This window comes from Lytechinus variegatus, chromosome 3, assembly GCF_018143015.1.
Source record: "Lytechinus variegatus isolate NC3 chromosome 3, Lvar_3.0, whole genome shotgun sequence".
Lineage (NCBI taxonomy): Eukaryota > Metazoa > Echinodermata > Echinoidea > Temnopleuroida > Toxopneustidae > Lytechinus > Lytechinus variegatus.
The window spans coordinates 64,528,331-64,556,095 of NC_054742.1; the positions used below are offsets into that span (position 1 = coordinate 64,528,331).

Sequence of the window (27,765 nt, forward strand, 5' to 3'; positions counted from 1 at the left end):
GCATGTAATACAGATTTTTAAAGAATACATCATGGATAAAGAGTTTGTATCACCACAAGATAAAGCAGAAAGAGACATTTTGAGGGTATTTTATAGTCCATCAAAGGGAAAGTTGTTCACATGTGACATCACACATCCTTGTCATATTGCCAATGGGAGGATCTCCATAGCATTAGTGATTGCAATATTCAAATGCTCATAACTTTCTTGTTATTTGTCCGATTTTTCTCAAACTTTCTTTGTTCTTGTTCTTTGATTTTTCTGTTTCGACACAAGCCTACTTAATTCGAAGGTTTCATTCTCCTTTAAGATGGTTGGCTGATGAAAATGACAGATAGTGTCTACTAAAGATGGAGGTAATAATAAAAGGGGTGGGGTTGCTACCTGAAAATGGCAGCATAGATGACAGCTTTGGCAATCCTAGGATCAGACCCAAAGCGAGAGATCTTCCTTCCGAGAGCTGTCAGTTCCTCTCTCTCATCCAAGATGGTCAGGTCTTGAAGGAGATCGATGGCACTAGACACTGGACAGAGAGAAAGAAACACGGTATTCACTATTAATAGACAATGGATCAAATCGAAATGGAGAGATCTTCCTTCAAATAGCTAACAGTTCATCCCTCTCATCTAAGATGACCAAAAGACCTGCCAACCTCTGGGAATGAAAAATTGTATTCTGTGATTAAAAAACTGTATTTTCCCCAAAAAATTGTATTTCATAATAAAATGAGTGGCACACACGCTCAAGCTGCATGCAAGCTAAAATGCGCACTGCTCGTGCAGATGAAAAAAAACATTGAAACATGTGTATATCTCACCTTGGTTTTAACAAAATGATTGAAAAAAAACAGTTACCTGAAATTAAATTGATCTTATAACCATATTTGTGTAAGTTTTATGAAATAGAGACATATAGAGATGATTTTTCTCAATAAATAGCGATTTTTAAAAACTTTAGAAAAAATGTTATTTTTTAAAGAAAAAACGTACTGTCGTATTTTGGTTGCAAAAACATACTAAATACGCCAAAAAGGTACTGGTTGGCAGGTCTGGACCTAGTCTTGCAGTATACCATAAGCACTAGACACCGGACAACATGGTATTCACTAATGGACATTGGATGACACCCAAATGAGGAGACCAAGTCTTGCAGAACATCTATGGCACTAGACAAACACATACTTGCCAACTATAGAAAAAAAAGAGGAATCCATTTTTCACGCAGAGTAACGAGCGTGTGACATTTTGCGCGGGAAGGGTGTGAGGGTACCTCCCTGCCACGGTTAGAAATTTCTGGAATTTTAGAACATGAAATGGGGGGCTTTCCTTCACTTTTGAAGTGCCTTTACCTGTCCACAAAGAAGAAAAATATCTTAATTTTGTCCCAAAGTAATGAAATATGAAACAGGAAAATCAACAGGATTCATTTCATGAAATTGTACCATATTTTTTTACTTCAAAAACATGTATTTCCATTACAATAAGAACTGGATATTTTTCAGAATACTCCTTGTATTTCTAAATAATTTTGGCTTTATTTCACGAAAACAGACTAACAGTCTAAATGCATATGTAACTTACACATGAAATGCACCGGTACGGTACTCACTAACCCAGGGAGCTCCGACCCGCGACTGGGCTAGGTACCGATACTGCCCACTGCACTCATGCACTGACTGTATAACGATCGGAATCACAGTCACAACTCACATTCACAATCCAAACGACGCATTGGCGACGGTATCCAGTTTCCACACACTAAATTTGTAATTTTGGCTTCAAAATTTCACGGAAAACTATATCCTTTGGCCATTAATCCGACAATCGTTGAGCTGGATCTTACGTTTGCACACGTATGCACTTGCAGCGCGGAATGGTTGGCAAGTATGCAAACATATGGTATTCAGAAATCAAACATAGCTCAATGCTTGAATTACACACAGAGTTATGGATAAGGCAAAATTAATATGTAAGGTTAAATGTCACTTCAGATGCTTTCAATTCCAGTACATGTGAGCCTCAAAGTCATTTGATATTCCACAGTCATTTCAAGAGATGACTTTGACCTGATATTTGAAGCAATCAAATATGCAATGGATATCACATCTAAATTATAAGTTTTTTAAAAAATCAAGAAAAGAGTTCCACTTGACAGGTAAAATCATATCTGCTTTGGGCACTTTTGCACTCTGTACTTTTGCACTCTGTACATTATATTTCAGTTGAACTTGTTTGTTCAGTGAAGCATGTAGTTCTATGAAAACAATCTGACTGTAATAACAAACATTTTTTATCCCTTCCTTATAATACACAGGAGGCTGCTCCATACAGCTGTGTGTCCACTTATCCATGATTTATGAATGACCGCAACAACAAGTATTGATTGCGAAGTTTATCACTTGTCAAACTTTGAGAAGGGTTAGAAGAAATCCAGTTGCACTTTCTTGAAGCACCAGGAAATTTTGTGGGCATCAAATTAAGCATAAGAACATTTTCCTGTCATTTGGAAAGTTTAATGCATAACTGAAACAGCCATCTGATGGGTGTTCATAAAAGTGTTTGTAAGTTTAATGAATTACTTTACTCATGACTGGTGACCCTTTCTTGTACTATATGATATATCCCTATGTAACTTACTGAGCACCTAAGAACATGTTCCAGTCATGACTGGTGACCCTTTCTTGTGCTAAATGATATATCCCTATGTAACTTACTGAGCACCTAAGAACATGTTCCAGTCATGACTGGTGACCCTTTCTTGTGCTAAATAATATATCCCTATGTAACTGACTGAGCACCTAAGAACATGTTCCAGTCATGACTGGTGACCCTTTCTTGTGCTAAATGATATATCCCTATGTAACTTACTGAGCACCTAAGAACATGTTCCAGTCATGACTGGTGACACTTTCTTGTGCTAAATGATATATCCCTATGTAACTTACTGAGCACCTAAGAAATTGTTTCAGTTGTGACTGGTGACCCTTTCTTGAGCTAAATGACATTCCTATGTAGCTGACTTAGTACCTATGAACAAGTTCCAGTCAAGTGTAAAAGTTATGCGTAACTTTACGAACAGCTTTAGAAAACACCCACCCTGGATTGAGCGGTTTTACCTGCTTGAGATGGGGGTGGTTCTATGGCTTGCGCAAGGAACTTCTCTGCTGAAACACCATCATCATGAACCTTGGCTTGGACTACTATCTGCTCTAAGGGTATCCGAAGAATTTCAGCTGTCTGAAATTGACCTGAAATGTATACAGCATGGGAATCAGACATTGAATTCTATTGAACCATAGGGTGAATGTATGTCATATTTTTGTAATCAATGAATTAAATAACATTATATTCTTTACTGATAATAATTTCAGTTATCATTCCTTTCAACAAGTTCTGTCTTTACAAACTGATTTCAAATTTTTGCATTATTAACCTTGTCTTCAAAGTAAAGTTACTATTTTCACAACTGACAGGCATATTAATAGTTCTTGCATTATTGATAATAAAATGAATGTTTACACTAAGTGGATTCTTGGATGAACACAGCAGAACTTCAAGCCTCTGCCACTGTCAGCTTAGAAATACATATATGCACATCCACCTTCTAAAATCACAAAATGGCCTTTCACCTTTAGACCATAAAATCAATCAAATACATAAACAAAGTTGATTCGTTAAATAGCTTTTCTTATCCAGAGAGAGACCTTATGACCCCAAATCTAAAAAGACAATCGTTCCTCCAATATACATCCATGAATAAAGTATGAAGTTGATCCTTTGAACTACTTATACCTGTAGTGAGAACAAAATATTCCAATGTATATAAAATGACCCCCTATGAGCTTTGAACATTGACCCTGATATCACCAAATCTATTCAGATCATTGTCGCTTCTATGATCCCTCAAATGATTCTTTAGTTATCACATGATTAAAAACAGGAAGGACAGATGGATGACCCCCAAAACACTGCTTCTGGCACCTACCTATGGCAGGTGGAGGAGGGATAAAATTACTTCTAAGAAAAGAATTAGAAGCATGCCACTTCCGTTGCCAATTCCCAACTTACTCATCTTTTTGTAGACATCTTCATCAAATAGATGGAAGCATTCGCCAGGTTGTCGGCGTCCTGCTCTTCCTTTCCTCTGCTTAATGTTGGCCTTGGAAGTCCAGTGAAGGTCTAGACAAGAGACCTGTGATGACACCATATAAACACTCACTAGATTATGAAGAAAATTTACGACTACACTACTGTAAAATGGCATATGCCTATAACCCTAATGGAGCTCAAAGAGCCATGTTATCAGACTCATCTCAAATGAGCGAACCCCCCCCCCAATTAGTACACTACTAAAAAATCACATGTGGGCAATTCCGTAAAATAATAAACCTTTTTGTTCATCCAACCCCTATTTTTCTCAAGTTTTTCTTCACTTCATAAACTGTACAAGTCATGATCAAGCAAGGGAATTACAGGAAAGAACCAGAAATCAGAGACAGAATATTTCATGAAGGTCCCCCAAAACATGGGGTCAAACGTACATATTTTATGGAATTACCCACATGCCTCATCCTAACAGAGCTTAATGAGCCATATTATCTGGACTCATCTCAGAAGGGCAGATACTCCCTCCCTGTTCCGAGGTCTTAGTCATCACGTGTTCTTGTCAAAAATGAGCAAGCAATTGGACCTTTGTGTATTCTACAGAACTGTTTACTTAATAAAAAGGACCATAAGACTGATTAACCAAAGTTGAAATCTAAAACTTCGATCACTACAACTGACTACTTGATCAGTCACAATACTTTGCTAATAATAATCAGACGAGACTATATCACACAATACAATATCATGAAAATGTTAATTAACGGGCAGTTCCATTAAAAGAATCAACCATGTTGTACATCCAACGCTGCTATGAACTGCTCAAGCAAAAATAATCTGAGAACACTACAGCTTTTCAAATGAACTAGGAAACAGAGATGTACATTTGAGGGGTTGGGCATACATATTTATGGAATTGCCCAGACACAAATCCTTGGAAATAAAGGGAAGAATAGACTTACCCCCAAGTCTGAATCAAAACGTTCTTCTTTGTGGTTTCCAGTATTCACCACATACACTACATCCCCAATCGTGATTGATGTTTCAGCCACGTTCGTTGCTAGGACAACCTTCCTCACACCTGCTGGTGGTCTGGAAAAATGGATTTCAAAATTATTTTCTTAAAGGTAGTAAAGCATTCAATATTTTCAAAGATTTCTTCCTGTTTGATCATTCTACCACATGACAGTTACTGCTGAAAAAATTAAGTTGTTGTTGGTCTGCATATAACTGTAATCTTCATACTTTTGTTTATTTTTGTTTGCATTTTCAAAGAAATAAGAAATATATATACAGTTGAGGGCGAAAGTTTACATACACCCATAGAATTTAGTGAAATTTTTGAAATCTTCAAAAATATTAATACTACCATGAAGAATTTGGAATCAAATGAAAGAGCATATTAAGCTCTTTCACATGATTGGGATGCCATTGGAATTAAAGTATATTTCAGGTGGAATTTCTTTGAAGAAAAAAGTAATATTCATGCAAATTGTATTCTATCATTTGTTATTATATTTTCAAACATAGTTTCATAGAAATATAAATGTCAAATCTATGATTTACATTACATTTTCTCTCATGATATGTCACCATGAACAAAAAAGTAATCTGATATGCTTTTGTTGAGAAGCAGCACAAATATGAAATATTTTTGTCAAGTTCAAATTTTTAATATTCTAAAATATGAAGATTTTTTTGGGAAAAATAACACCTAAATACTTTTCAGCTCCTGATGACAAAGCAATGTGATGAAGGGGCATGACATACTCATTCGTTTGATATCAAATTCGTCATGATAGCACAAATATTTTACAAGAAACAGTAAATTTTATGATGTTTGGCAAGTGTCAAATTTTCTTTGAATTTCCTGGGTGTATGTAAACTCATGGCCTCAACTGAAAGTCCAAATTCAATTTACTACATGCGACTAAAAAAATTGTTGGTGCAAGCTGCATTCAAAGGGGCTTATAGCAGGATAATAAAATGCAAATTAAAAGCCACTCAGAAATATAACTGCAAGTTTTTTGTCCACTTTTGATATGAGAAAATTACCATAACTCACATATTTAAGCTCTACATGGTATTTTTACTGAAAGATTACTGAAGCAAAAAATTGTAGCAATATCTTGAAGTTTATGAATTAGTTTATACTTCACACCCGTACAATGCTAAATGTTCGTTCAGTTCATATAAATGTCAAACTAAAGGAGGTACTCAATCAAAAATATCTTATATCAAAAAGTCCTTTTGGTACCATAATGAAAATAATTTGATGATTTTCAGCCAGTCAAATAAAATGCATTTCAGAAAATAATATGTGACTGCTACCTAATATTTAATTATGACACATCATACACATGGGATATAATTGTAATTATCTTTCATTTGCAGTAAATGCATATACTTGAATGCATAAATTGTATGCATTTTGCTAAAACTGTTAAAAAGATATTAACAATGACACTGTGGGATACTGGACGTACTAAAAAAGGGGCTGAAATCTAAATACATTTGTCTCATCATATCGGACAGAGGCTTAAGACTTCAATCCCATCAAAACCTCCACCTTATACCATATTCAAGTCATGTATGAAAAAGAAAATAGAGGCCTTTGAAATGTGGACTTATCGTAGAATGTGCCGATTAAGATCCATGATGTCCTGAAACTCATGAATCTTACACGAAAAGAATTACTAATATCAATACAGACATGCAAACTCTAACATTATTGCCATACCTGGGCTCCGTAACACAAAGGTTTGCGATGGATTGCAAATACGAAAGAACCGCACTGATTGGTTCCTGGTCAGTACTTTAAACCAAATGCGTGTAACATTGATCTTGATTGGTCAGTTCATTTTAGCGATTGATCGCTATTCTTTGTTTACGGAGCCCAGAAGACTCAAATCTTCAAATTAAAAAATCATAAAGGGAAAAATTCAAGCAGGAGAGGACGTAAATGGAAAAGCTGGCTTGGAAATATAGAGATGACAGCAGAGGGATAATGCTGGGAGATTGCACTGGACAGAGAAAGATGGAAAACCATGACATCCAACCTCTTTGAAGAGAAGGTACAGCAGTTAGGTAAGGTACCAGTTTGTTGTGTGTAAACTTACATATCAAACATGGCTTGCTGATTGTCGATTGTTACGTGAGAGTGTACTGGATAGATCTCATGCTTACTGTCCTGCAATAATAACAAAAGTACTTAATTTGCTAATTTATTTTATATTTTACGTATTTAAACTGTATCTCTGATCCTATCTTAAAAACTGTAATGCCTTGTAAGTTTTTCACGTTGATTAATAACTCAATATCACAGTCAAAATCGCACCATGTGCCAATAAAGCAGTTTTTGCTCTTTAGCAGACTGTTTAATTACGGCTTAAGGTCATATCTTCAACTCAGTGAAGTAGTAATAAAACATCAACCCCACCACAACCAGCATCAGCAACACCAGCATCACCGCCACTGCTACCAACACCAACACCAGCATCACCGCCACTGCTACCAACACCAGCATCACCGCCACTGCTACCAACACCAGCATCACCGCCACCGCTACCTTCACCACCACCACCATCACCACCAACACTACTATTACTATTTAGGCCCCCTCTTCCTACCATCACTGCTAATTTACATCAATATAGCACAATCCATCCAGACATAATCCACTTTCAGGCAAACAATAAATAAAATATCAATATATGCATGTCTTCATCATTTCTTAGTCTTTTTTTTGCTTTTCATTCATCTGAATGATTCTAGCCCCGACTTACAAGGAGTTGTGATTGATCCAATCAACCACAATTACATGTATGGAAAGCCAACATTGTGAACATATAAAATGCATGCTTGTTCAAATTTTTCTCTGGATATGATGTATTTTTATACATTCATTTCTTTCTTGGCAATTCAGTATGCTCCCCTTTGTTTACATAGGACATTGTGCAAAATTTCTGGTAGGAAAAAATTAAGAAATTTATTGATTTCCATATAGTTGAGGTTGATCAGGGCCCCGTCTTACAAAGACTTACAATTGATCCAATCAATCGTAAAGCCATCAGTGTCATAAATTTTTCTACAGGAAGTTTGCAAAATGTCCGTTGTAAACAAAGGAGAACACACCAAATTGTCAAGAAAACAATGAATTTATGGATATACATTCATATCTAGAAAGATTTTTGAACAAACATGCATTTTATATATTGATGTTGCTGGCTGTCCATAGTTGTGATTGATCTGATCAAACATCACTCTTTATAAGACGGGGCTCTGGTGTCTCACCTGGCCCCATGCCTCCCGTAGTTTGTCATAAACACTCCTGATATCTTGCCAACCAGGAAGGAAGCAAAGTATAGCACCCTGGTATCAAAAGAAAGAATAAGTAGGTGGGTTCATGACAATAACATCCTCTAGGAAAGACATTGCTATGGCATCTGAATGCAACAATAACGATATGTCAATTAAAATACAGAAAGAATATGGCTGGTAAGTGAGACAGTAACATCCTCCAGGAAGAACATTCAAACCAACATTACCTCATACCAGTTGCATTGCTATGGGAACTGAAGGCAAATTACAACTGTGATATACTAGTATAAAAATATTATTACATCGGAAATTGAAAAAATGTAATCAGCTATTGAAAATTCGAATGGATGAAGTAGCAAGACTATTTTGAAAGTTCAAGCAATATATCATTAAAAAAAAGAACAATAAGAATATGGTATTTCATATAATGAAGGAACATTAAGCATCACGTAATCACTTTCTAGATAAAAAGAATATTGTGGTAAAACTGGTAATAATCAAGGATGGAACACAAGTTGTTATTGATTTTTGGAGTTACATTTGATTGCAACTCATTCTGCAACAGAAGAGACTGACAATTGCCCTACTTTGAGTTTTGAGAAAATTTTCTCAAATTCCCCAACCAAAATAACAACTCACCGGTGGCTTTTTCTTGTCTATGGCTTTGACGACCTCTACCACAAGGTCAACATTAGTTGGTGGCGCTTTCCGATTCTTCTTCCTCTTCTTGGACTGATCCTTTGCGGTGCATTCCTCTTCAAAGAGCGGGCTCTTGTGTTTGTTGGGATTGATTCCAAGGTCTGCCAAAGCTTCAGGAAGGAAGTATTCTTTGACAGGATACATGAATCCTGGAACATTGATCATGGGGCAGCTAAAGAATAGGATGAAAATTGAAAGACATTTGTCATAGGCTATAATAATATTGACATGAACTGTATGAATGAGATGAATCATGCAATCAAGCCAGTAGCGTATGCAGGTTTTTTTTAAAGGGGGGGGGGGGGTCAAGCTGAATGAAATATTGACAACAACCCCCCTCTAAAAAAAGTCTTAACCACCAATTTTAGGTTGTTTCCTACCTCCCCCCCAAAAAAGGCCTTCACCACAAATGTTACGTCTTTTCATACCTAAAAGAAATTGACAAGCCAAAAAAAATTTAGGGGGGGGTGGGGTTTGTGTATAAAAAAAATTAAGGGTGAGTATGAACCCCTGCAACCATACCCCCCCCGGCATATGCTACTGGATCAAGCTGACAAATTATAATGAAATTGGAAGAACAATGTGGGAGGAGGAATATGAGCTACTTCATGAATATACAATAAAACACAAAAGAAATAGTGGGGCTGACATAATTAGTTCCCTCATATCCATACTGCCGGTATTGTACATATAACTGTTTTGTAAATTTAGATACAGCTTCAAAATGCCATGACTTTCTTTATTCATATTTCGTTGTGATGAACTTTTTCAGTTTCAAACTTGACTGATTTTTCTCCATTTGTTTTAATAAATCAACTTGTTGGATTACACTTGTGTCATATCTCTGTTACAACGGAAAAGCAGACAACACATTGATAAGACAATAAAATAATACTTAATACGATTGCTCAATTAGACCAAGTACTAATTCACTTATTACTAAGTTTTAAGTTCGATAATTGGAAGTCTCAAATGGATTCAACTGGTTATAACGCGAGCCTCAACCATACAATTGTTACAATTTAGTCACTAGCTAAGGGAAAAGTGTTGAAGCCACTCTACTCACTTGTTAAAATACTTTGAGAACAATCCTGGATTGATGGAAGCACTCATTAGTATTAGCTTGACATTCTTGTTCCTTTCAAGAGCGTTCTTTAACAGAACAAGCAGGAAGTCTGTGTTGACATCCCGCTCATGAACCTCATCGACAATCACATGACTGATACCTACAAGAACAATATAACTCTTTGAGTTAGGATGAATTTTGTAATTTAACATGTACAACTATTTTCATCGGGAGCCCGACCCAAATGAACTAACTGCGTGCTTGTTATTAATTTTTATATAAAACCAATTCCAAAGCATGGAATGGACTGAAAAATTAAGGATATCATATTTGTCTGCAGTTTTCTGATACACAATCACTAAATTTGTAAGATAAGTGTCAAAGAAGCTCTTAAAAAATATATATCCAAGAGAGGGAGCTAGATACACCACAATATGAAATTTGAATTTTAAACGGTTGAAAAATATTCAATGGCCACTACTCTTATATGATTATAAGTGTATCATTATAAATATATTATAATGACTGGAATGATAATGGAGTACAATTCATATTACTGACCCTTTACTAAAGCTTTTCTTGAACTCGGCACATTTCAGCATTCAGCTCCTTTTTTTTTTAAATGCAAGTCACCCGTTTATATGAACAAAATCAAAATCTATTATCACTTGTATTCTCTCACCTGTCAAATCTGGGTTTTGCTGCAATTTCTTTAGTAGGATACCAGTGGTACAGACCAACATACACCCATGATTCTCAGGCATTCTACGATGGAGTCTGATCTGGTAGCCAATCGTCTTGCCAAGTTGTTCACCTCTTTCTAATGCGATCCTCTCCGCTGTCGATATTGCACTTATTCTCCTTGGCTGGAAAAATGGCACAAACATGTTTCATGGTTATCTTTTCAAAGAATCTTCATCTAAAATGGTGCAATGTCATGTTGCTCACATTGCATACATGTATATAACTTGATCGCATAAAGATATCTATTCACCATGAGTTCAAGATCAAAACATGCATTTGTTTCCTTTGAAACAATCCAAACACCCTCAGCTATGAATCAAGCGTGTTAGAACTATTCAATAGGTACCAAATGTGTATAATTCTTACTAACACCCTTGATAATGTGTATTATTTGTGTACTATAAACCCTTCGTGTACATACTTGAGTTATAACTATATTGCACTGTGATCCCATATCCTGTTGAATCCAATCATCTAAGATGAACTGAGGCATCTGGGTAGTCTTCCCACAGCCTGTTTCTCCACACAGAACCACTACTTGGTTGGCATTTATCAGAGATAATATCTCCTCTCTGTAAAAAGGAAGAAAAAATGTGAACTTAAATATATTTGAGCTACATGTACATTTGAAATTCACAAGCTTTTCATTTATTTATAACTGGAATAACTGTTGAATAGTGACTGAAAAAAATAGATTGAGAAGAATTTAATTGGTCAAGAGCAGATATTTCATATAATATTTGACATTTCAATATGAATCATGCCGTTTTTGTTACAAGGGTGCTTGAAGAACTGATCTAAATTTTTGGATGGAGTTATATATGATGCATGACAGGTTTTCAGCTTCAAATTACAACTGTCAGCCATTAATTAAACTTAAATAGCTATTTCGACGCCCAAGAAGATGGGGGGGGGGGGCCTGATTCAGCCCCCCATATGATCTTGGCCATCGATCGCGACAAAAATTGGCACACATATTACCCATGGCATAATCTACAAAACAGTAAGATCAAATTATGCGAAAATCTCAAATCTTAATGCTAATTCATGCGTAAAATCAAAATTTTGCTCTTATTAACTAAATGATGCCCCTAAAATACTAATTTTTGGTACACATACCCTTTATAAGGATCTGATAAAATGTACTTCATTATCATATTTATTTTCTAAATTTCTCATGTATTTCTTTGTTTCTTTACTTTTTGTTATTTCAACGACGATTGCTGAGGACTTTATTTTGACCATAAACAAGATGGCATTGATTTATTTTAATCAGTAAAAGGAAAATTAATGATACATTTATGAACATTGGCTTAAAACACTATTTGCATTGAACTTGTACATGAATTCATGTTTTTGAGCAAGTTTGGGTCTGCATGCACTTACAAAATGTTGCGTAATTTCTGAGCCGCGTACCCGGGTGTTGCGAAAAAGTTCTTCTTAGGATTAAAGTTGTTGTGATGATGCATTCTTGAAGGGTACTTCAAGACTTCTGATAAAGTATTGAAAAGCGCTACTTATGCAAGTATTCTTCCTCCCTCTCCCCCTTCTTCTCCCCCTCCTCCTTTTCTTACTCCTCCTTATATTTTTTGTTTCACACACATTAAAACATCAAAATCCAGGCACAATAAAATTGGTAAATCACCTCATATTTATGATGGGCAGGGTCTGCACTTTCTTTTGTATTTCAGCAACAGCGGGATTGTTTCTTTGGTTGATAAGCCTCTGCAGTAAAACACCATTCCTAACATCCCTCTTGGATCTCGAAAGACGCTGGTAAGGTCTGTCAGAGATGATGTCCATCACCTTCTCCGGCATCTCCTCCTCTGACATTAGCATCGAATAGAATGAATGATCTTCCTGGGCTTGCTTGTCATCCTCAGACTTCTTCTTTTCTTGGTCCTGAGAAAAAAAACAAATTGTGAGACTCCTCACATTTGGTCTGATTTATTGTCATCATCACCACAATGATAATTCATGCTTTTATCTCTGATATATTTCGATAGTTAATATAATTTGTCAATATCCAACTAAAGAACTACAATATAAAGACGTCTTAAACACAGTTTGGAGATCAGTGTCAGTGTTGAGCTTTGAAACACCTGTATAAAGCATCTCATACATACTATTATTACTAATATTAAAGAAATAGTTCAAATTTTGCACCTTTATGTTTATTGAATTGAAAAAAAAAACTGAAGCTATTTCAAACAGTTGTATGTGAAAGACCTAGTCACAATCCTAAAATAATTCAGTGTAACAATGATTAATCATAGGGTACATGTACATAATGACCGTAAAATCATTTAATGTACAACCGATGCAATCTTGAATCGAATCAATGAAAATTTAAAGACTGCATCAACGCAAACAGGGGTACAAAGGTCCTTGGTAATTTTTTTTAACAAGTCTTATTAGGGGCCTGTAACACAAAGGTAAGCAACTACCATTAGAGAAGAAAAGTTTTACAATTGATTGTATTGACTACAATGTACAATCAATCGTGAAAATCAAGCGTGTGATCAATCGCTATCCTTATGCACACACACCGTGGATCACTAAACATGGAACACGGAAACAGTCACAACGGTGAAACCGACTCCAGACCAACCAAAGCTTTCATGTGTTATTCCAATGACATACCATTGGTTGGTTTGTAGTCGGCTTCATTGGTATGACTGTTGAACAAATCTTTGAAACAGTTACCTGTAGAGTTTTCAAGAAGGTGGAGAGTTCCTTGTTGATGTTCTCATCCGTCTCAATTACATCGGGTTGATTTTGTTTCCTCAGGAAGCTACGGATGTCTTCTTTCTTGTAAACCACCCTGTCTGGAAGTAAAGGGTTGTTGTTGTCATCCATCAGGCCAAGCTCCTGTCAAAAAGCAAGGAAGAAGGATGGGTATCTGACTTAAGAGCACTGCAACGAATAGCAGCCATAACTGGGGGCTTCCACAGAAGATCAAATGAATTTTTAAAAGGGTAATGATTATGTATTTGGTTCACAGCAATGGAAGTTTGTAAGATATCTCTCGTTATGCATACCTAAGCTGTGCCCAGTTAGAAATGATAAAAAGACAGTATCCAGTCTGCTCTGGGCAGCACCAATCAAGAGACAAAATAGATAAGATACCACAAAATGCACACAACAGGGTCAAATTTCATTAAGAGTTACTATACAAATGCACATTTTCTATACAAATCTACGACCAGCCAATCAGATTGAAGGATTCCAGTAGCTTTTAACTGTTATTGCAAATTTGTTATTACAAGTTTATGAAATAGGCCCCAGGACTTGAACAAATCAAGGGCATCAAAACCCATAGCTGCCGCTTACCTTTAGATTGGCCCCTGTGCCCCTTAACTGGCCTTGGAGATTTGTTGAGATCTTTTTTTAATTTTCCCCCCACTAGCACTGGAATGATATACTGATAGTCCACATTATAGATTCATTACAAAATTTAAGCAAGACTTTAATGTACTGAATTGGTATACATTTGCGTGTCTGACATTCTGACATACCTTTAATCTAGCACAAGCCTGTGCTGCTGCTACAAGTTCTGCATCCTTTTTCTTTCGACCGACCCCTTCAAGTTCCATGACCTGAGGCCAGCTAAGAGCCAAGACGCTTTTCTTTAGGACCGAACCACCCTTCTTGGCATCTCCGGGTACATCCTGCGTGTTGTATGTGAGGACATCTTGGATAGAACTGCACTTCGCGTTGCTGAGGATCACATTGTTAAGGATTCCTTTGGGGTTGGGGAATGTCTTCAGCAACAGCTGATGTTCTTCGCTGATTCCTGCATTGCCTGTTTATCAAAAAAAAAAAAAAAAAAAATGAGAGAAATTATAGCTTTCATGAAGTAACCAGTGGAGTTCCGTTTCTAGGAAACTTCAAATAACTTTGCTGTCTATCCAAGGAGCTCCAGAAATAGGCTGGCTGAAACACACTAGTTTTGTACATACCAATGATGACTCAGCTAATGGACTCACTTCCTGTGATCTGTCAATAGATACTAGTATTTTCCTTAAGGACAGATTTAGAAATTGTCTGAACTAATATTTATGTAGTTTGTTGTAAGAACTTCTTCGATTCATTTTTTAAATGTATTATGAATTAGTAAATGAAGGCCACTTTTCATTATATTATGATTGGTTATTTTGGTATCATCATCATCATGTCAGAAAGATCAAACGAAAAAAAACCTAATTATGGACTTATCTATGTAACAGGTAATGGAAATTCATATATTTTCATTACTCTTATTTGTCTCTAAGTAATAGATGCCTTCACAGGGAGTGCACAGGAAGTAGTAGAAATGTTAAACAATCTTCATGCTTTTTAAGAAGTATGATTCACACTCTTTCTGGGTATAAGAGTGATGCTGAATGGTCTTTGGGTCAAAACATCACATTCCAGAGCTATGAGCTTGCATGACGAAAATAAGTCAAGGCTTAGCATCTGTGAATGGAGAGTGATAACTTCATAAAATGGAGAGAGGATTTTACTCCAATTCACTCCTGCACTGCACCCCATTCATGGAGCAGGCAGAGAGGCTTCTTCATTTTCGGGTCAGAATTATAAGTATTTGACATTCGTGTAGCGGGTGAGGCTATCACCAGAGGAAATATGGTCCTCTAGGCAAGATTGCCAGGTTTTTTTTACATCTTTTGTTCCTGTATTTGGAGTTTTGTATATAACGATCCATAGATTATTAAACAAACATCAGTTTCCACGTGTTTCATGTATATAAATTAATTAACATCATTTAATCTCATCTTAATGCCCAATGGAGACAAGGCCTGGGCTGCAGTTATGCAGGTGGGAGTCTATGAAAAACATGTGTAATAAGAAAAATCATTCACTCTCTAAAATGTGTTAAGAATACTTTACATTTTTTTATTTAACATTTTGTCATTAACAACACTCACGTTAAGCTTAATATCAGGTGCAGGTTACAATGGCAATGGGCACTGTCACACTAGTGCAGTCTTGCAGTTGCACCTGTATTTAGACCAAAAGCTTCGGTCTCTGTTATATTGGTTGCTCAGCTGAACTCCGTTGGCTTCACTCACCAGAGACCGAAGTTCTAGTGCGATCTGTACAGGGGACTCAATGGCCATATGTTATGTACTATAAGTTCAGATAAAACAGGAAGTGAAGTTGCGCAACAGCCGAGGTAAGTCACTGTTTTTGTTCCTTTTAACTTGATTTTCCCCGTTTTTTGGCAATTAATGCCAAGAGGGAATATTAATTTGCATTTCTGTCATGTTTATTTTCAAAATTTTTATTCATTAAAGACAAAAATTGAAGAGCCCCGACGGGGGGATTTTGCATTGAAAGTCCCCTAATGTTGGCAGCCGTCTATGTACGAGGAGAAATTAAAAAACTACAAAAATGTTTAAAAACTCCTCGAAACAGATGGCTGCCAGCTGTCTACCTGTACTATAGTGTAGGCCTATTGAACTATATTCCGGGGGGGGGGGGGCACTCGACCAAAAAAGTGGTGGGGGTGTGCCGCGGGCGAGACAAAAAACGGGGGCCTTGGAGCGGGCTTCGGAACGACAAATGTTTGTGAAAACGGGGGTCCTTGGAACGGATCGCAAGCGTGTGAGTGCGTATGCATCCCTATGGAACGGTCATGCGTGCATGATGCAGCTAGCGCGGCCTTCGCCGGGTGAGCTCTGCGGCCGCTTTTCACCAAAATTGCAGCTCATTGTAGCAGATCGATGCGATCGGAGCGGCGTAACGAAAAATATGCGAAGCTTTGGAGCGGATTTCTCTCTTCTTTCTTATCAATAAGAAGAAAATGATATGCCTTGGAGCGGCTTTCTTTGTCCTTTTTCTCAACAAGACAAAAAAGTTATGCCTCGGAACGGAAATTTGAGTGTAAAAATGGGGGTCCCTCCGCGGCACATACCCACTATGCATTATATAATGAGTGCCGCCCCCCCCCCCCCCCCGCTATTCACTGATAGTATAGTGATACTCTTTATAAAGAATAATTCGTAATCGATCTTCCTGGCTCAACAAAATCACAAAAAATGGTAACTTAAAATGTCAATAGTACTTATAGTCTTTATAGTACTACTACTAGTACTACTAGCAAAAGGATCTCTCCTGTCCTGAGTCCTGTCATTGTTTGTTCAGTGGGACTGCAGTTTCTTACCCGAATTTTTATTTTTCTTCTGGGATCTGCGAGAGTTTTTTGAGGCATTCCGAACACAAAAACATACAGGATTACTGAATAAATCTGACTGTAAGATCCTCCACTTCCTAGTTAAAATTGGACGACAGAGCACTGTTGTGGCCATGTTGATCACGAACTTGACGAGGCAAAACTAGTACCGAATTATTACGTTGTCCACCGCTTCATGTGTTGCGAAATCAAATGTTTGGTTGGAAGTTTCCATTTTGTACATTGCGCAATTTATATAGGTACCGGTATCGGTATATGGTATATCTATCAATTTATGCATTACAAAACAAAATTGTGTGAATATTTGAAAATGAATACTGCGAAAAACTGATAATATCCAATATTTTTATTAACAACAAGTGAATCATTATAGAATTTAATCAATATTCATTACATTCACAAATTGTTAGATTAGAATTACACCCCTACAAAATATTCGATTTACCCAACTTCCTGATTTAACCCTCCACGTGCTTTCCACAGTCGATTTCGGTCGATCAGCTGCCCGGCGCGGCGCTAGCTGCTCGACCGGCCGGCCGGCGTACACCCGCGCCATCCCCAGGGTACACCCCCGGCCACTCAGTTTTGAGATAGCTATCGTTCAACTCCAAGGAGTCGTTTTTGACGACTGTCGATTTCTACGAGCCGCGCCGGTGAACTGAGCTTTCATTTCATTCTCTGCTGTTGTAAGTAAAGTCACCCTATTACAAGTACCGATACGGTTACATCTACAGTTTAACTTTAAGATCTAAACTTAATAAAGCCTGTGTTTCTGCTGAGTTCATTGCTGCGCAGGATGGACGCTCTCTGCTTTATCATTCTGTGAGATTTTTATTCACACATGTTGCAGAGATAAGTCACGTTTCCGTGATAATATCGTTCAAATTTGCCAAGGAGCTAAATCGCTGAGTTGTTGTGCGAGGTTACCTCGCATCTCTCTTGCGATATCGCGGAAGTTCACTGTCTTAACGTTTACGTTAACCTCGTTCGTAGGCCTGAGTGACTACGGCTATACTTAGTCTTCATGATGAAGAAGTATATGTCATTTTTTTTAAAAGACATCAACTGCGCAATCACAGAAAACACAACAAACAATTATCCTAAATGTTTAGGAAATATTGAATGGCCTTAGGCTTGGGTGGGATAGGAAGAAATATTGTACTGCTGAAGAAATCTTGTTCTTCAGCGAGTAACAATATTTCTGAAGTTACGCATCCCACGAAAATTGGTCATTCGATAGATATTTAGTCTACCCCCACAAACTTGACAAAGCTAAACATTAAAGTATTGATGCAAAAAAAATGTTTTTACTAACCATTAAATTATTGCAACAAATTGTTATCCTGTAAATCATGAGAATGGTGCCTGAGTATTATTATTTTTAAAAGAAGAATTATCTGTAATAAAGTAAAGATGCGCTAGCGTATAGTGCAATTGCATTTGAATTCAATAAATTGACGCTCCTTTACCCACACCTCCGGGCAACTAATACGCAATGCATGTGACGCAACAATAGCTTTATGCACACAATCATTTATTAACCAATGATAAGTTTATGGGCGAGGCAAAATATTCAGTTTTAATATCTGGTCTCTTTGAAACAATCTCACAAGACGTCAAAAAATATCTGCACCTCCACGTCTAAATAATAATAGACCTTAACATACTGTATTAACTTGCCTTTCCATTGACTCAACAGGGACTTGTTTTTTTTATGTTATATTTAGAATTAGGAGGGGAGCAATAAGTAATTTAGAATTTGTAAGGCGAGCAGTAGGGGAGCGGGGACTCGGGAGAACTGCAAAAAAAAGGGATGGTCCGGGCTGAAAGTATGTAAAACTTTATAAATATAGTAGAATTCACTGAGCAAAATGCTGAAAATTTCATCAAATTTGGATAACAAAGTATTGCATTTTAAAGTTTAGCAATATTTTGTGTAAACAGTCATGAATATTCATAAGGTGGGTTGATGATGTCATATCTTCACTTGTTCTTTTGTATTTTATTATATTAAATTAGGTTTATTAAAATTGTTTCCTCCAAGAACTAGAAAAATTGGATTGACAACTGATTTAGTGCATTAGATATTTATTGCTGCAACTTATTTCATTATGAGGGAGACATTATTCACACAAGTATGAAATAATGGAAAAATGATTTTATGTAATAACATAAGAAAAAGGAAAGTGCAGATGTGGCATCATCAGCCCACCTAATGAATATTCATGACGACTTTTCACAAAATATTGCTAAAGTTTAAACTTCAATAACTTTATTATTTGTTATCCGATTTTGATGAAATTTTCGGCATTTTGCTCAATAAATTCTACTCTTATGTCTTAAGATATAAATACTTTCAGCCCGGACCATCCCTTAATTGACTTACAAGGGGATTTTGTGTTGCCTGGTGAGGAAGGAATAAATGAATAAATAGAATAGATACAAAATAGATCTAATAAAGTAATTAAAAAATAAAAATAGAATCTAGAGAAAAATTGAAAGGAAAGAAAAAACAGCAAAGAAATAAGAAAAATGAAAGAAGGATATTAAGAAGGAAGGAAAGAAAGAAAATGAAAGGGAAAGGAAATTGAAAGAAAGAAAATGAAAGGGAAAGGAAATTGAAAGAAAGAAGAATGAAAGAGAATTATAAGGATTCAAAGACGATCAATTTTTAGACAAGAAGGAAAGAAATATACATGACCAAGTTTCAACATGTTAAACTTTTCTGCAATATTTTTGGTTCTAGCATTTTTTAAACAGAAAACACAGAAAAATGCATATATTGACATATACATGTACAGTTTGTATCAATACAGATAGCTATTGAGAGTTCATTGCAATGCAATTATTGGCAATGATCTCAAAAGATTACATTAATATTTTTCTATTGTCTTGAGATTCTGACCCTGATGTTCAAGCCGTGGATGTAACTGGGATGGCAAATGCTAAGGGGGTGTTGCAAGAAAATATTTGCAATCAATTGCAAATGTTCTTTTGCAATTTTTCAATTGATAAATCAATTTTAGCTCTAGCAAATCAGATAACACTCCTTTTTTTCATGAAGCAGATTAGCATTCAATTGCAAATTTGCACTTAATTGCACGGCATATGCTTAATTATTTCAGGAACGAAAAGAGACTTGCAATTGAAAAATGAAAATCCATAATTTATTGTTCGAAATAGACATGAAATGAAATACTCCGAAAATTTGCTTTGCCAAATTGATCGTGGGCCCGGCAGCCACTGTGCAGCGCCAGATAGACGAGGCTCTATCCCTTATAATCGTTGAACGCCAAACAGGGTAGCAGCAACTCCCATCTTTTAACGTCTTTTGATCTGACGCGGCCGGGGTTTGAACCTCCAACCTCCCGGTTATGAGACGGATGCTCTACCAACTGAGCCAACACACAATTGATCGCAAGTTTCTTGCAATGCCCCATTAGACTATTAAAGTAAGACCCATACTCGTACACTACACACTTTAGGACTGATGAATCTAAATGTTAGATATGTTCACCATGTAACATGTTTTAAACTCCCATTCCAGGAGGTCTGATCGAGGTTGGCGAAAGATGGCAGGTGCCCACTATGAGTGCAAAATTGGACCATCTATATTGAACTCTGACCTTTCATCCTTGGCTGATGAATGTCACAGGATGATGGACAGTGGAGCTGACTATCTACATCTTGATGTCATGGATGGGTAACTTGTTTGTTCACTGTCACCTAAAGTTCTTTCAGCAAAAATGCTATCCCACAAGATTTACTGATTAGACATCATGTGTTGCAATTTCAGACCTGAAAATCTATTGCCAATGAGATATAAATGTGATGTCCATATAACGTTGTTAAAAAGATTTTCCAAGTACCGGTACAACAAATCCAGAAGAGATTTAGAGATCAAACATAAAGTATTATGGTTGGAGACCTTCCTCATGTCGACACATCTGAGCCACATCTGGATTGCTCTTCACTGTGAAATAGAATAGTTGATAGCCAAGTTACATTGACATCTTGTATTTTTTTAAACCCAGCATGGTGGACTTACTAAAAACCTTTGTCATTTGTATGAGATTTCACACAAGAGGTCTGAATTTCAACAATTTGCTTAGAACAATGTTTCATCACTTTTTTATTTTGTGTCTCTGGGTATGCACTATCCAGTTCTGAAGTTAAAAAGGATTTTATACATGCATGTCAGACAAGAGATAAGGCCTTAAGATTGTGGTGATCGTTGTGGTTTATCGATTGAGGGAGATGTACCTCGGTCACATTTGCTGTACGGCTAGTCGTAAACAGCCGTTTTATTAATTTTAACGCAAACCACCTATATGTAGTTGGTACAAAAAAAATGTTTAAAAGGGTGTTTTGGACTCGTAGGGCCGCCGTAGAGCAAATGTGACCAAGGTATTAATGTGAGTCTTGGAACCCCTGAAGTTCAAGGCTGGCATAATTTGGCCTCCACTAAATCCCAGAATAATTGCTTTATAACGTTTGTTTTCCAGCCATTTTGTTCCAAATTTAACATTTGGACATCCTGTTGTCAAGTGTCTGAGAGAAAAGATCACCAGTGCATTTTTTGGTAAGTATTTATAGATTTGTGAACTTATCTTTGATTATTGAATGTAGTTTTAATTATTTATATTTCTGGGTTATGAGTTATTATTTTCTTTACATTGATTTGTGCGCTATGAATGTGTGTCATGCATGCTGTGGACATTAGGGGGGGGGGGTTGTGGTCAAGAAAACTCTTAATTTCCCTGCACTTTCATCCTGCTCATTTACCCATTCACTTTGTCAATCTATTTTTCTTTTTGCAGATATGCATATGATGGTGCTCAGTCCAGAAAAGGTAGAGTTAATTGAGTTTCAAACAATTTTTTTAAGGATAATGAAAATACATTTGAGCCCAGGTGAATTTGAAGTATCCTAGGATCCTTATGAGATTTACCCCACCACACCTGAAAAACAAAGTCTAAAAAAATCCCAATGGGACTAATATGAAAAATTTGTCACATTTGGTGTCTTCCCAATGAAGTCTATCATTCTTATTTTTTTAATGATAAAATATTTTACCCTGTCTTGCCTGGTGTAAATCTGGGGGGGGGGTAGACTGTCTATACATCCTCAACTTTTCAAGACAGTAATAAAATTTACAGTCATCAATTGATTTTTACTACTACTTTTAATGCGTGAATTTATCTTTAGATGCTGTTATAGTGCTTCAATCGGCCCAATTTTGCACCCCTAGACGCAAAGTCATTGTGCATTATCCACTTTAAGAAGGCAGTTTTCTATCATGATTCTTTTCATAAAACACACTTATTCCTGATAATTGTGATCTCATCTTCCCTATAGGATAACCAGTGAGTAAATGGGTTTTCATTGGACAAGCCTTAATTGCGCAGTTTCAGAGTACAATTTTTTGTTTCCTTCTTTTCTTCCCATTGTTAAGTGACCCCTTATTTTCCTGCTTAATAGGTGCACATTATCAAAGACGACTGAAGCAACTTTTTAAAGGCTCGCTCACTACGCTTGCTCGCGATATTGGAGGTATATTTTGAAGGCTTTCAGTTTCTCACATACTTACACCCCTTGAAAGACATTTTTGGACACCATCCAGTTTTTCAATTACTGAAAATTTTCTCCCTTGTTTTGCTCGCTTGTATATTCATAGTCATGGCCAGCCCTTTAAATGTATAAGTAGTTTCATGTCACAACAAACCATTAAAACAGCTTTTGAAATGAACAGTTATGATACTCCTTAATTGCCATCACCAAAAGTGAAGATAGATAGTATAATGTACCTATTTTATGTTCCCCTGTGTATTTACATTGTCCGTGGTATGGGACTGCCCATGAAATTTGAAATTTTCTGCGGGATATATTGCTATCACCTCCCTTCCAGATTTACGCCGCTGCTTGCCTGTATGTGTTTGATAATATTAATAATAATAACAATAATAGCTGGATTTATAAAGCGCTTTTAACCTGTTTATACATGTTGCATGATTTGATTTCCTTTATCTTTTCTCTTTTTTTATTTCTTTAGTGGATAGAGCCAATGAAGAGTGCTGGAGCTGACCAATATACCTTCCATGTAGAAGCCACTGATGATCCTAAGATGGTTATTCATCGTATCAAGGAGGCTGACATGAAGGTATGTACGCATATCCATCATTTTGTCCCCCCCCAAAAAAAAAAAGGGAGTCCACTTGCTTCAGATGAAGACTGAAAAAATGTGATGATAATATAGAAATTTAATTGCAAAGCTGCAACTAAATCATTTTAGTGAAAGATTAAACTTAAAAAGAAACCAAATGTCCAACTAACCGTCCTACCATGATATTGGATCCATGCTATATCGCCTATTACGATATTGTAACAGTTGAGGTTTTAATGTGTTTCTGACAAGAAATCCGCCTTGAATTGCGGTAAAATGCAGACATTCCATTACCCCAATCCAACTCACTTGGGTCATACAAATATACCTAATCAATATTCCCCTTTTCTGCATATGATATTCTTGGCTTTAAAAAATAGTATTTGAGAATGTTACTTGTCATTGTTTTACCAACTGTTCATTTGGGACAGTATATTTCCTTATTGTGCTTAGTGCTGGCAATAATGAAATACCAAACTACTCAATATCATGCAGCCCACCTGTTGATGTCCTAAGCTTTAGATCTTTATCCTTATTTTCCAAAACAATGCTGTTTTAATTTGCTAAAATCAGATACTCCCATAGATATTATGTTGCCATTTGGAGAATATGTCAACATGGCCTTCATGAAACATCTAAATACTATTATTCTCTAAATAGGTTGGTATAGCAGTGAAGCCAGCTACCCCTATAGATGTAGTTCTTCCCTACGTAGAAGACGTTAATATGGTTCTTGTCATGACAGTGGAACCTGGATTCGGAGGACAGAAGTTCATGGGTGATATGATGCCCAAGGTATTGTTTGAAACCAATATTACATTTCCTTACCCATGTGAAACTTAAACTAGTATCGTACCTTTGCTATATAGATATAAATAGTTTCTTGACTTTATAACCTCTTTAGCTTATGTTAACTTGTTCTAAATTGTAAATTAAAACTTTGTTTGACCTTCAGCAATATAGGAAAAGCAAATCATAGTTCAGATTCCCTTTTTGTTGGCATCCAACATATTTTTAATGGGGGAGGCAATCCACATTATATTATGCGCAAGGAACCATTGTTACCATTTATGTGGGAACAATTTCAAAATGAGTTATACAGAACCCAAATCAAATGATCACCCAATTGTCTGTGTGCATTTTAAAAAAGTATATGTGTCAAACGAAGCATTCTGGAAGAAATTATTTAATTGTTTAGATTTTAGCGAATTGAGCATATGACTCAAGCACATTGGCCTTTTACTCGTAAAGTAATATTACACTGTCCGAGATGTTCTATCTCTGTTGTTGCTGATTATCTGTTGTTGCTGATTTACAGTCTGATCTTTTTTTCAGTTAAGATTTCCTAAGAACACAGTTTATATCAGGATTTTGTCTACTGTTTTGTTGGAAATGAGAAAAAATAAAAACTGAAACTATCCTGGATCTAGATCCACAATGATGTAGTGATAATTAATCTTGGTTTTACAGACTTTCTTGCAAAATCAGTGCTTACCGCAACTACTTTCAATTATCTGTGATGTATAATTCAGTCTTTGCATTTATTTGAAGGTGAAGAAGTTGAGAGAGATGTACAAGACTCTGGACATTGAAGTGGATGGAGGAGTAGGCCCTTCTACTATTGACACCGTAGCAGAGGTGAGATCCTTTATTCTTGAAAAACTAGATTATTGTTCCTATGGCGACATCACTACAGTGTACCTTGATTCGAAAGATTGTCTCTCATAAATGTTGCTCATTGTGACAAGTACGAGCAGGCTTTAAAAAGGCTTGAGTATTTGGAGACGGACAGTCAAGTCCTGAAGTTGGAGACTCTTGTTTGAGTTTGAGACGAAACCTAAAGTCTTGTCTCATTCTGCTCTGCAACTCCACTTGTTATCTCTCTAACTACTCAAGAATCTCAACTTTTCTAGGTTACAGCCCCTTTTTAGGACAACACTCATTTTCAGAAAAGAATACTGTACTTCTGCATTCTTGTCTCTCCATTTCACTTCCTCTATCCACTTTCCTTAGTCCTTCTAGGACCATCACATGGTGTACCATAAACCATGCTATACCACCATGCAATCCTTCAAACATCATTTCATACCATCCTATTTATTAAATTGTGACTGTCCCAAGGGGATCCAAAAAGTTAAGCTTTTGTTATTTTGGGCATTTTTGATGGCCAAAAGTATGTGATTAAATTTAATTTCGAATACAATTATGAATTTTTTTAAGGAATTGAGTGAGACTCTTAAAGACTTAAATACTTTTCAGAGTCTAGATATCCAATAGTATAGTTCAAACATTGAAGGTTTTTTGCTTTCATCTGTTTTAACTTTGTGAGACACATTATGAAAATTGTTACAATATTATTTTGTTCAAGATAAGGTAAAGACAGAAGATAATGTATTGCTGATTCTTTCAATATCTCAAAATGTATTCCTCTCATGCAGGCGGGGGCTAACATGATCGTGTCGGGCAGCGCTATTATGAAGAGTGACAACCCAAAACAGGTGATCCAAACACTGAGAGGCAGCGTACAAGATGCCATACAGAAAGCCAATCTCGAGAGGTAGCGTCAATGTTTGTACCGTTTTATTTTATATTTTTCTAGTCATATTAGCACATATTCTCAAGTCAGGTTTGATTTAAGCTCTGGTCTTAAGATGTGGTTTAACTATGGACAGCCAATTGCAATTTATACATATCTCTAACATTACAGGCTGGATTTATCAGCACATTTTACAGTTGAATCATTCATGACTCTCTGGGAAAAATCAACATACTAGTTTTCTTCACAATAAGCTTGAGGAAAATCTGCAGGTAAATGTAGCAAACATACAGTGAGAATGGCTTCCCATAATTTTAGCACAGAGTTAGACCTTGGCCAAAGTTAAACTGGACGGCAGGATAGTGATTGTTTTCTTTGTTACTGATAATGTTTAAAAGTAATTAATATGTATATTTTGCACCCTAAGCTGCTTAACATGTAGACAAGGGAGGGTTAATGTGAGGAGCCGGGCCATTTTCATGCTTGACTATGGAAAGCACATACATGTACATGTAAGAGGCTTTAAATTGTTCTGGCCACTTTTTAGACCCATAGAGTAGGATTGACTGTCATTATTGGGTCAGCCGCATTGTGGTATAAGAATTTTACAATTTTTACTTCAAGCTAGACTTTCTTGAATGTGAAATGTCTTGTTAATGCATCAAATGCATGTTACGTGAAAATGGGACTATAAGTCACTCCATATGGTTGGACTATATGAGTGGTGCTTTTTGTACAATGCCTTGTAGAATGTGGCCGGTTATATATTGGATTTGTTTCAGAATGCTATTTGAGTTTTATTGCACAAATTATATAATGAATAATATTGTGTGAGAACTAGAAAATATTTCAAATGATATTTATTTCTATCTTTTGTATTCATGTATTTGAAGTTCATTTATTTTGCAATGAAAAAAATACCAGTAAAAAAACATTCCTTATTACTTACAACTCCAGTTACTGTGTGTACATGGTAATTTTTGCAGTGGTTCTGTTATCACAAACTTTGGGAGTCTGTAATATGCTTTTAATAAGTTTCCACATCAATTTATGCCTATTCATACTAATAGAAACATCATTAAAAGTGCATTGAAATTAATCCATACTCATTCTCATACTTAAACCCAGGTTTAAAGTTGTGGTTTAAGTATGGATAGCCTATTGTTACATAAATCACTAACAGTGGCAGATATCATATTTAGCTCTTTTGCCTCTCAAGTCATTCATAATTGTCTAGGAAGTAAAAACCGATGATTGTATTCACCATCGATGAATCAGGAAAGAGCACAGTAAACATAAGAAACATACAGCTTAAAGAAAATTTTGACACTATTGGCTTCCCATAATTTTAGCACAGAGTTAGACCATGGTCTTTGTAAAACTTAATTTCAGAATACGGGCCATTATGTCAAATCCAATATCCCATATGATATATAATTGGTTGGCTTGGAGTTTGTTCCATTGGTGTGACAATTACAATACATTTGCAATCAATTTGAAACAAATTATTTATGTTAGAAAATAGAAATTCCACTAAATTATGTTTCATGGACAATTAAATTGGCTGTAAATTACTAATATTCTACAGTACTACTAACCAATTATTGTTGGTGTTCTCTTACTGGAACCTGTAAATATCATGTGAATAAATTCATATGTACAGTCTACTTCATGTCTTCCATTTATCTTATTAAAAACCACCAACATTAATTGAGACTTTTTAGGGATTTGCCTATCATTCTATAATGGCATGATATTATTGCTACATATTTGTAGCAATAACAGAAGATAGATAAATGGTATTTATTAAAATTCTCTACATATCGCAGTTAACAAACTGAATTGCATGTGAATTACAAAGTAAAAAATACAAGTATACATTTCATTGATTACATGATAATAGATGGCCTATTGTCGTTTTGGTATGATTTTAGGTCA

At 36.1% G+C, this 27,765-nt stretch overlaps 2 protein-coding genes across 3 annotated transcripts in view; one reads left to right on the forward strand and one right to left on the reverse strand.

The window, feature by feature from the left end:
* The window catches only part of LOC121411660 (ATP-dependent RNA helicase DHX30-like), a 44,091-nt gene extending 26,809 nt beyond the window's left edge, over positions 1 to 17,282 (reverse strand). The window contains exons 1-14 of the mRNA XM_041604483.1: positions 17,099 to 17,282; positions 14,451 to 14,737; positions 13,639 to 13,803; positions 12,578 to 12,834; positions 11,354 to 11,504; positions 10,871 to 11,054; positions 10,189 to 10,348; positions 9,063 to 9,294; positions 8,397 to 8,474; positions 7,223 to 7,293; positions 5,066 to 5,195; positions 4,068 to 4,191; positions 3,116 to 3,247; positions 385 to 523 (exon numbers count right to left, since the gene is read on the reverse strand). Of these exons, the coding sequence (XP_041460417.1) occupies positions 385 to 523; positions 3,116 to 3,247; positions 4,068 to 4,191; positions 5,066 to 5,195; positions 7,223 to 7,293; positions 8,397 to 8,474; positions 9,063 to 9,294; positions 10,189 to 10,348; positions 10,871 to 11,054; positions 11,354 to 11,504; positions 12,578 to 12,834; positions 13,639 to 13,803; positions 14,451 to 14,737; positions 17,099 to 17,243 (2,255 nt within the window). The 5' untranslated portion in view covers positions 17,244 to 17,282. The remainder of the gene's footprint in view (positions 1 to 384; positions 524 to 3,115; positions 3,248 to 4,067; positions 4,192 to 5,065; positions 5,196 to 7,222; positions 7,294 to 8,396; positions 8,475 to 9,062; positions 9,295 to 10,188; positions 10,349 to 10,870; positions 11,055 to 11,353; positions 11,505 to 12,577; positions 12,835 to 13,638; positions 13,804 to 14,450; positions 14,738 to 17,098) is intronic.
* A 397-nt stretch (positions 17,283 to 17,679) lies between these two features.
* LOC121411663 (ribulose-phosphate 3-epimerase-like) lies at positions 17,680 to 27,121 on the forward strand. Of its 2 annotated transcripts, none has more exons than XM_041604488.1 (8): positions 17,680 to 17,814; positions 20,679 to 20,831; positions 21,634 to 21,710; positions 21,949 to 21,980; positions 23,181 to 23,288; positions 23,952 to 24,086; positions 24,843 to 24,929; positions 25,730 to 27,121. In XM_041604488.1, exons 2-8 carry the CDS (start codon positions 20,701 to 20,703, stop codon positions 25,850 to 25,852), a joined length of 693 nt encoding a protein of 230 aa, XP_041460422.1. In that variant the 5' UTR covers positions 17,680 to 17,814; positions 20,679 to 20,700; the 3' UTR covers positions 25,853 to 27,121. The 2 variants fall into 2 exon arrangements, with proteins under 2 accessions (XP_041460422.1, XP_041460421.1); XM_041604487.1 differs by having other exon boundaries at positions 17,681 to 17,814; positions 20,676 to 20,831.
* The last annotated feature ends 644 nt before the right edge of the window (positions 27,122 to 27,765 follow it).

Coding starts and splice junctions, on each gene's coding strand:
- LOC121411663 (XM_041604488.1), top strand. CDS start 20,701: ATGGCAGGTGCCCACTATGAGTGCAAAATTGGACCATCTATATTGAAC. Junction 21,711..21,948: donor GATCACCAGTGCATTTTTTG/GTAAGTATTTAT, acceptor TTCTTTTTGCAG/ATATGCATATGATGGTGCTC. Junction 24,087..24,842: donor TGGGTGATATGATGCCCAAG/GTATTGTTTGAA, acceptor ATTTATTTGAAG/GTGAAGAAGTTGAGAGAGAT.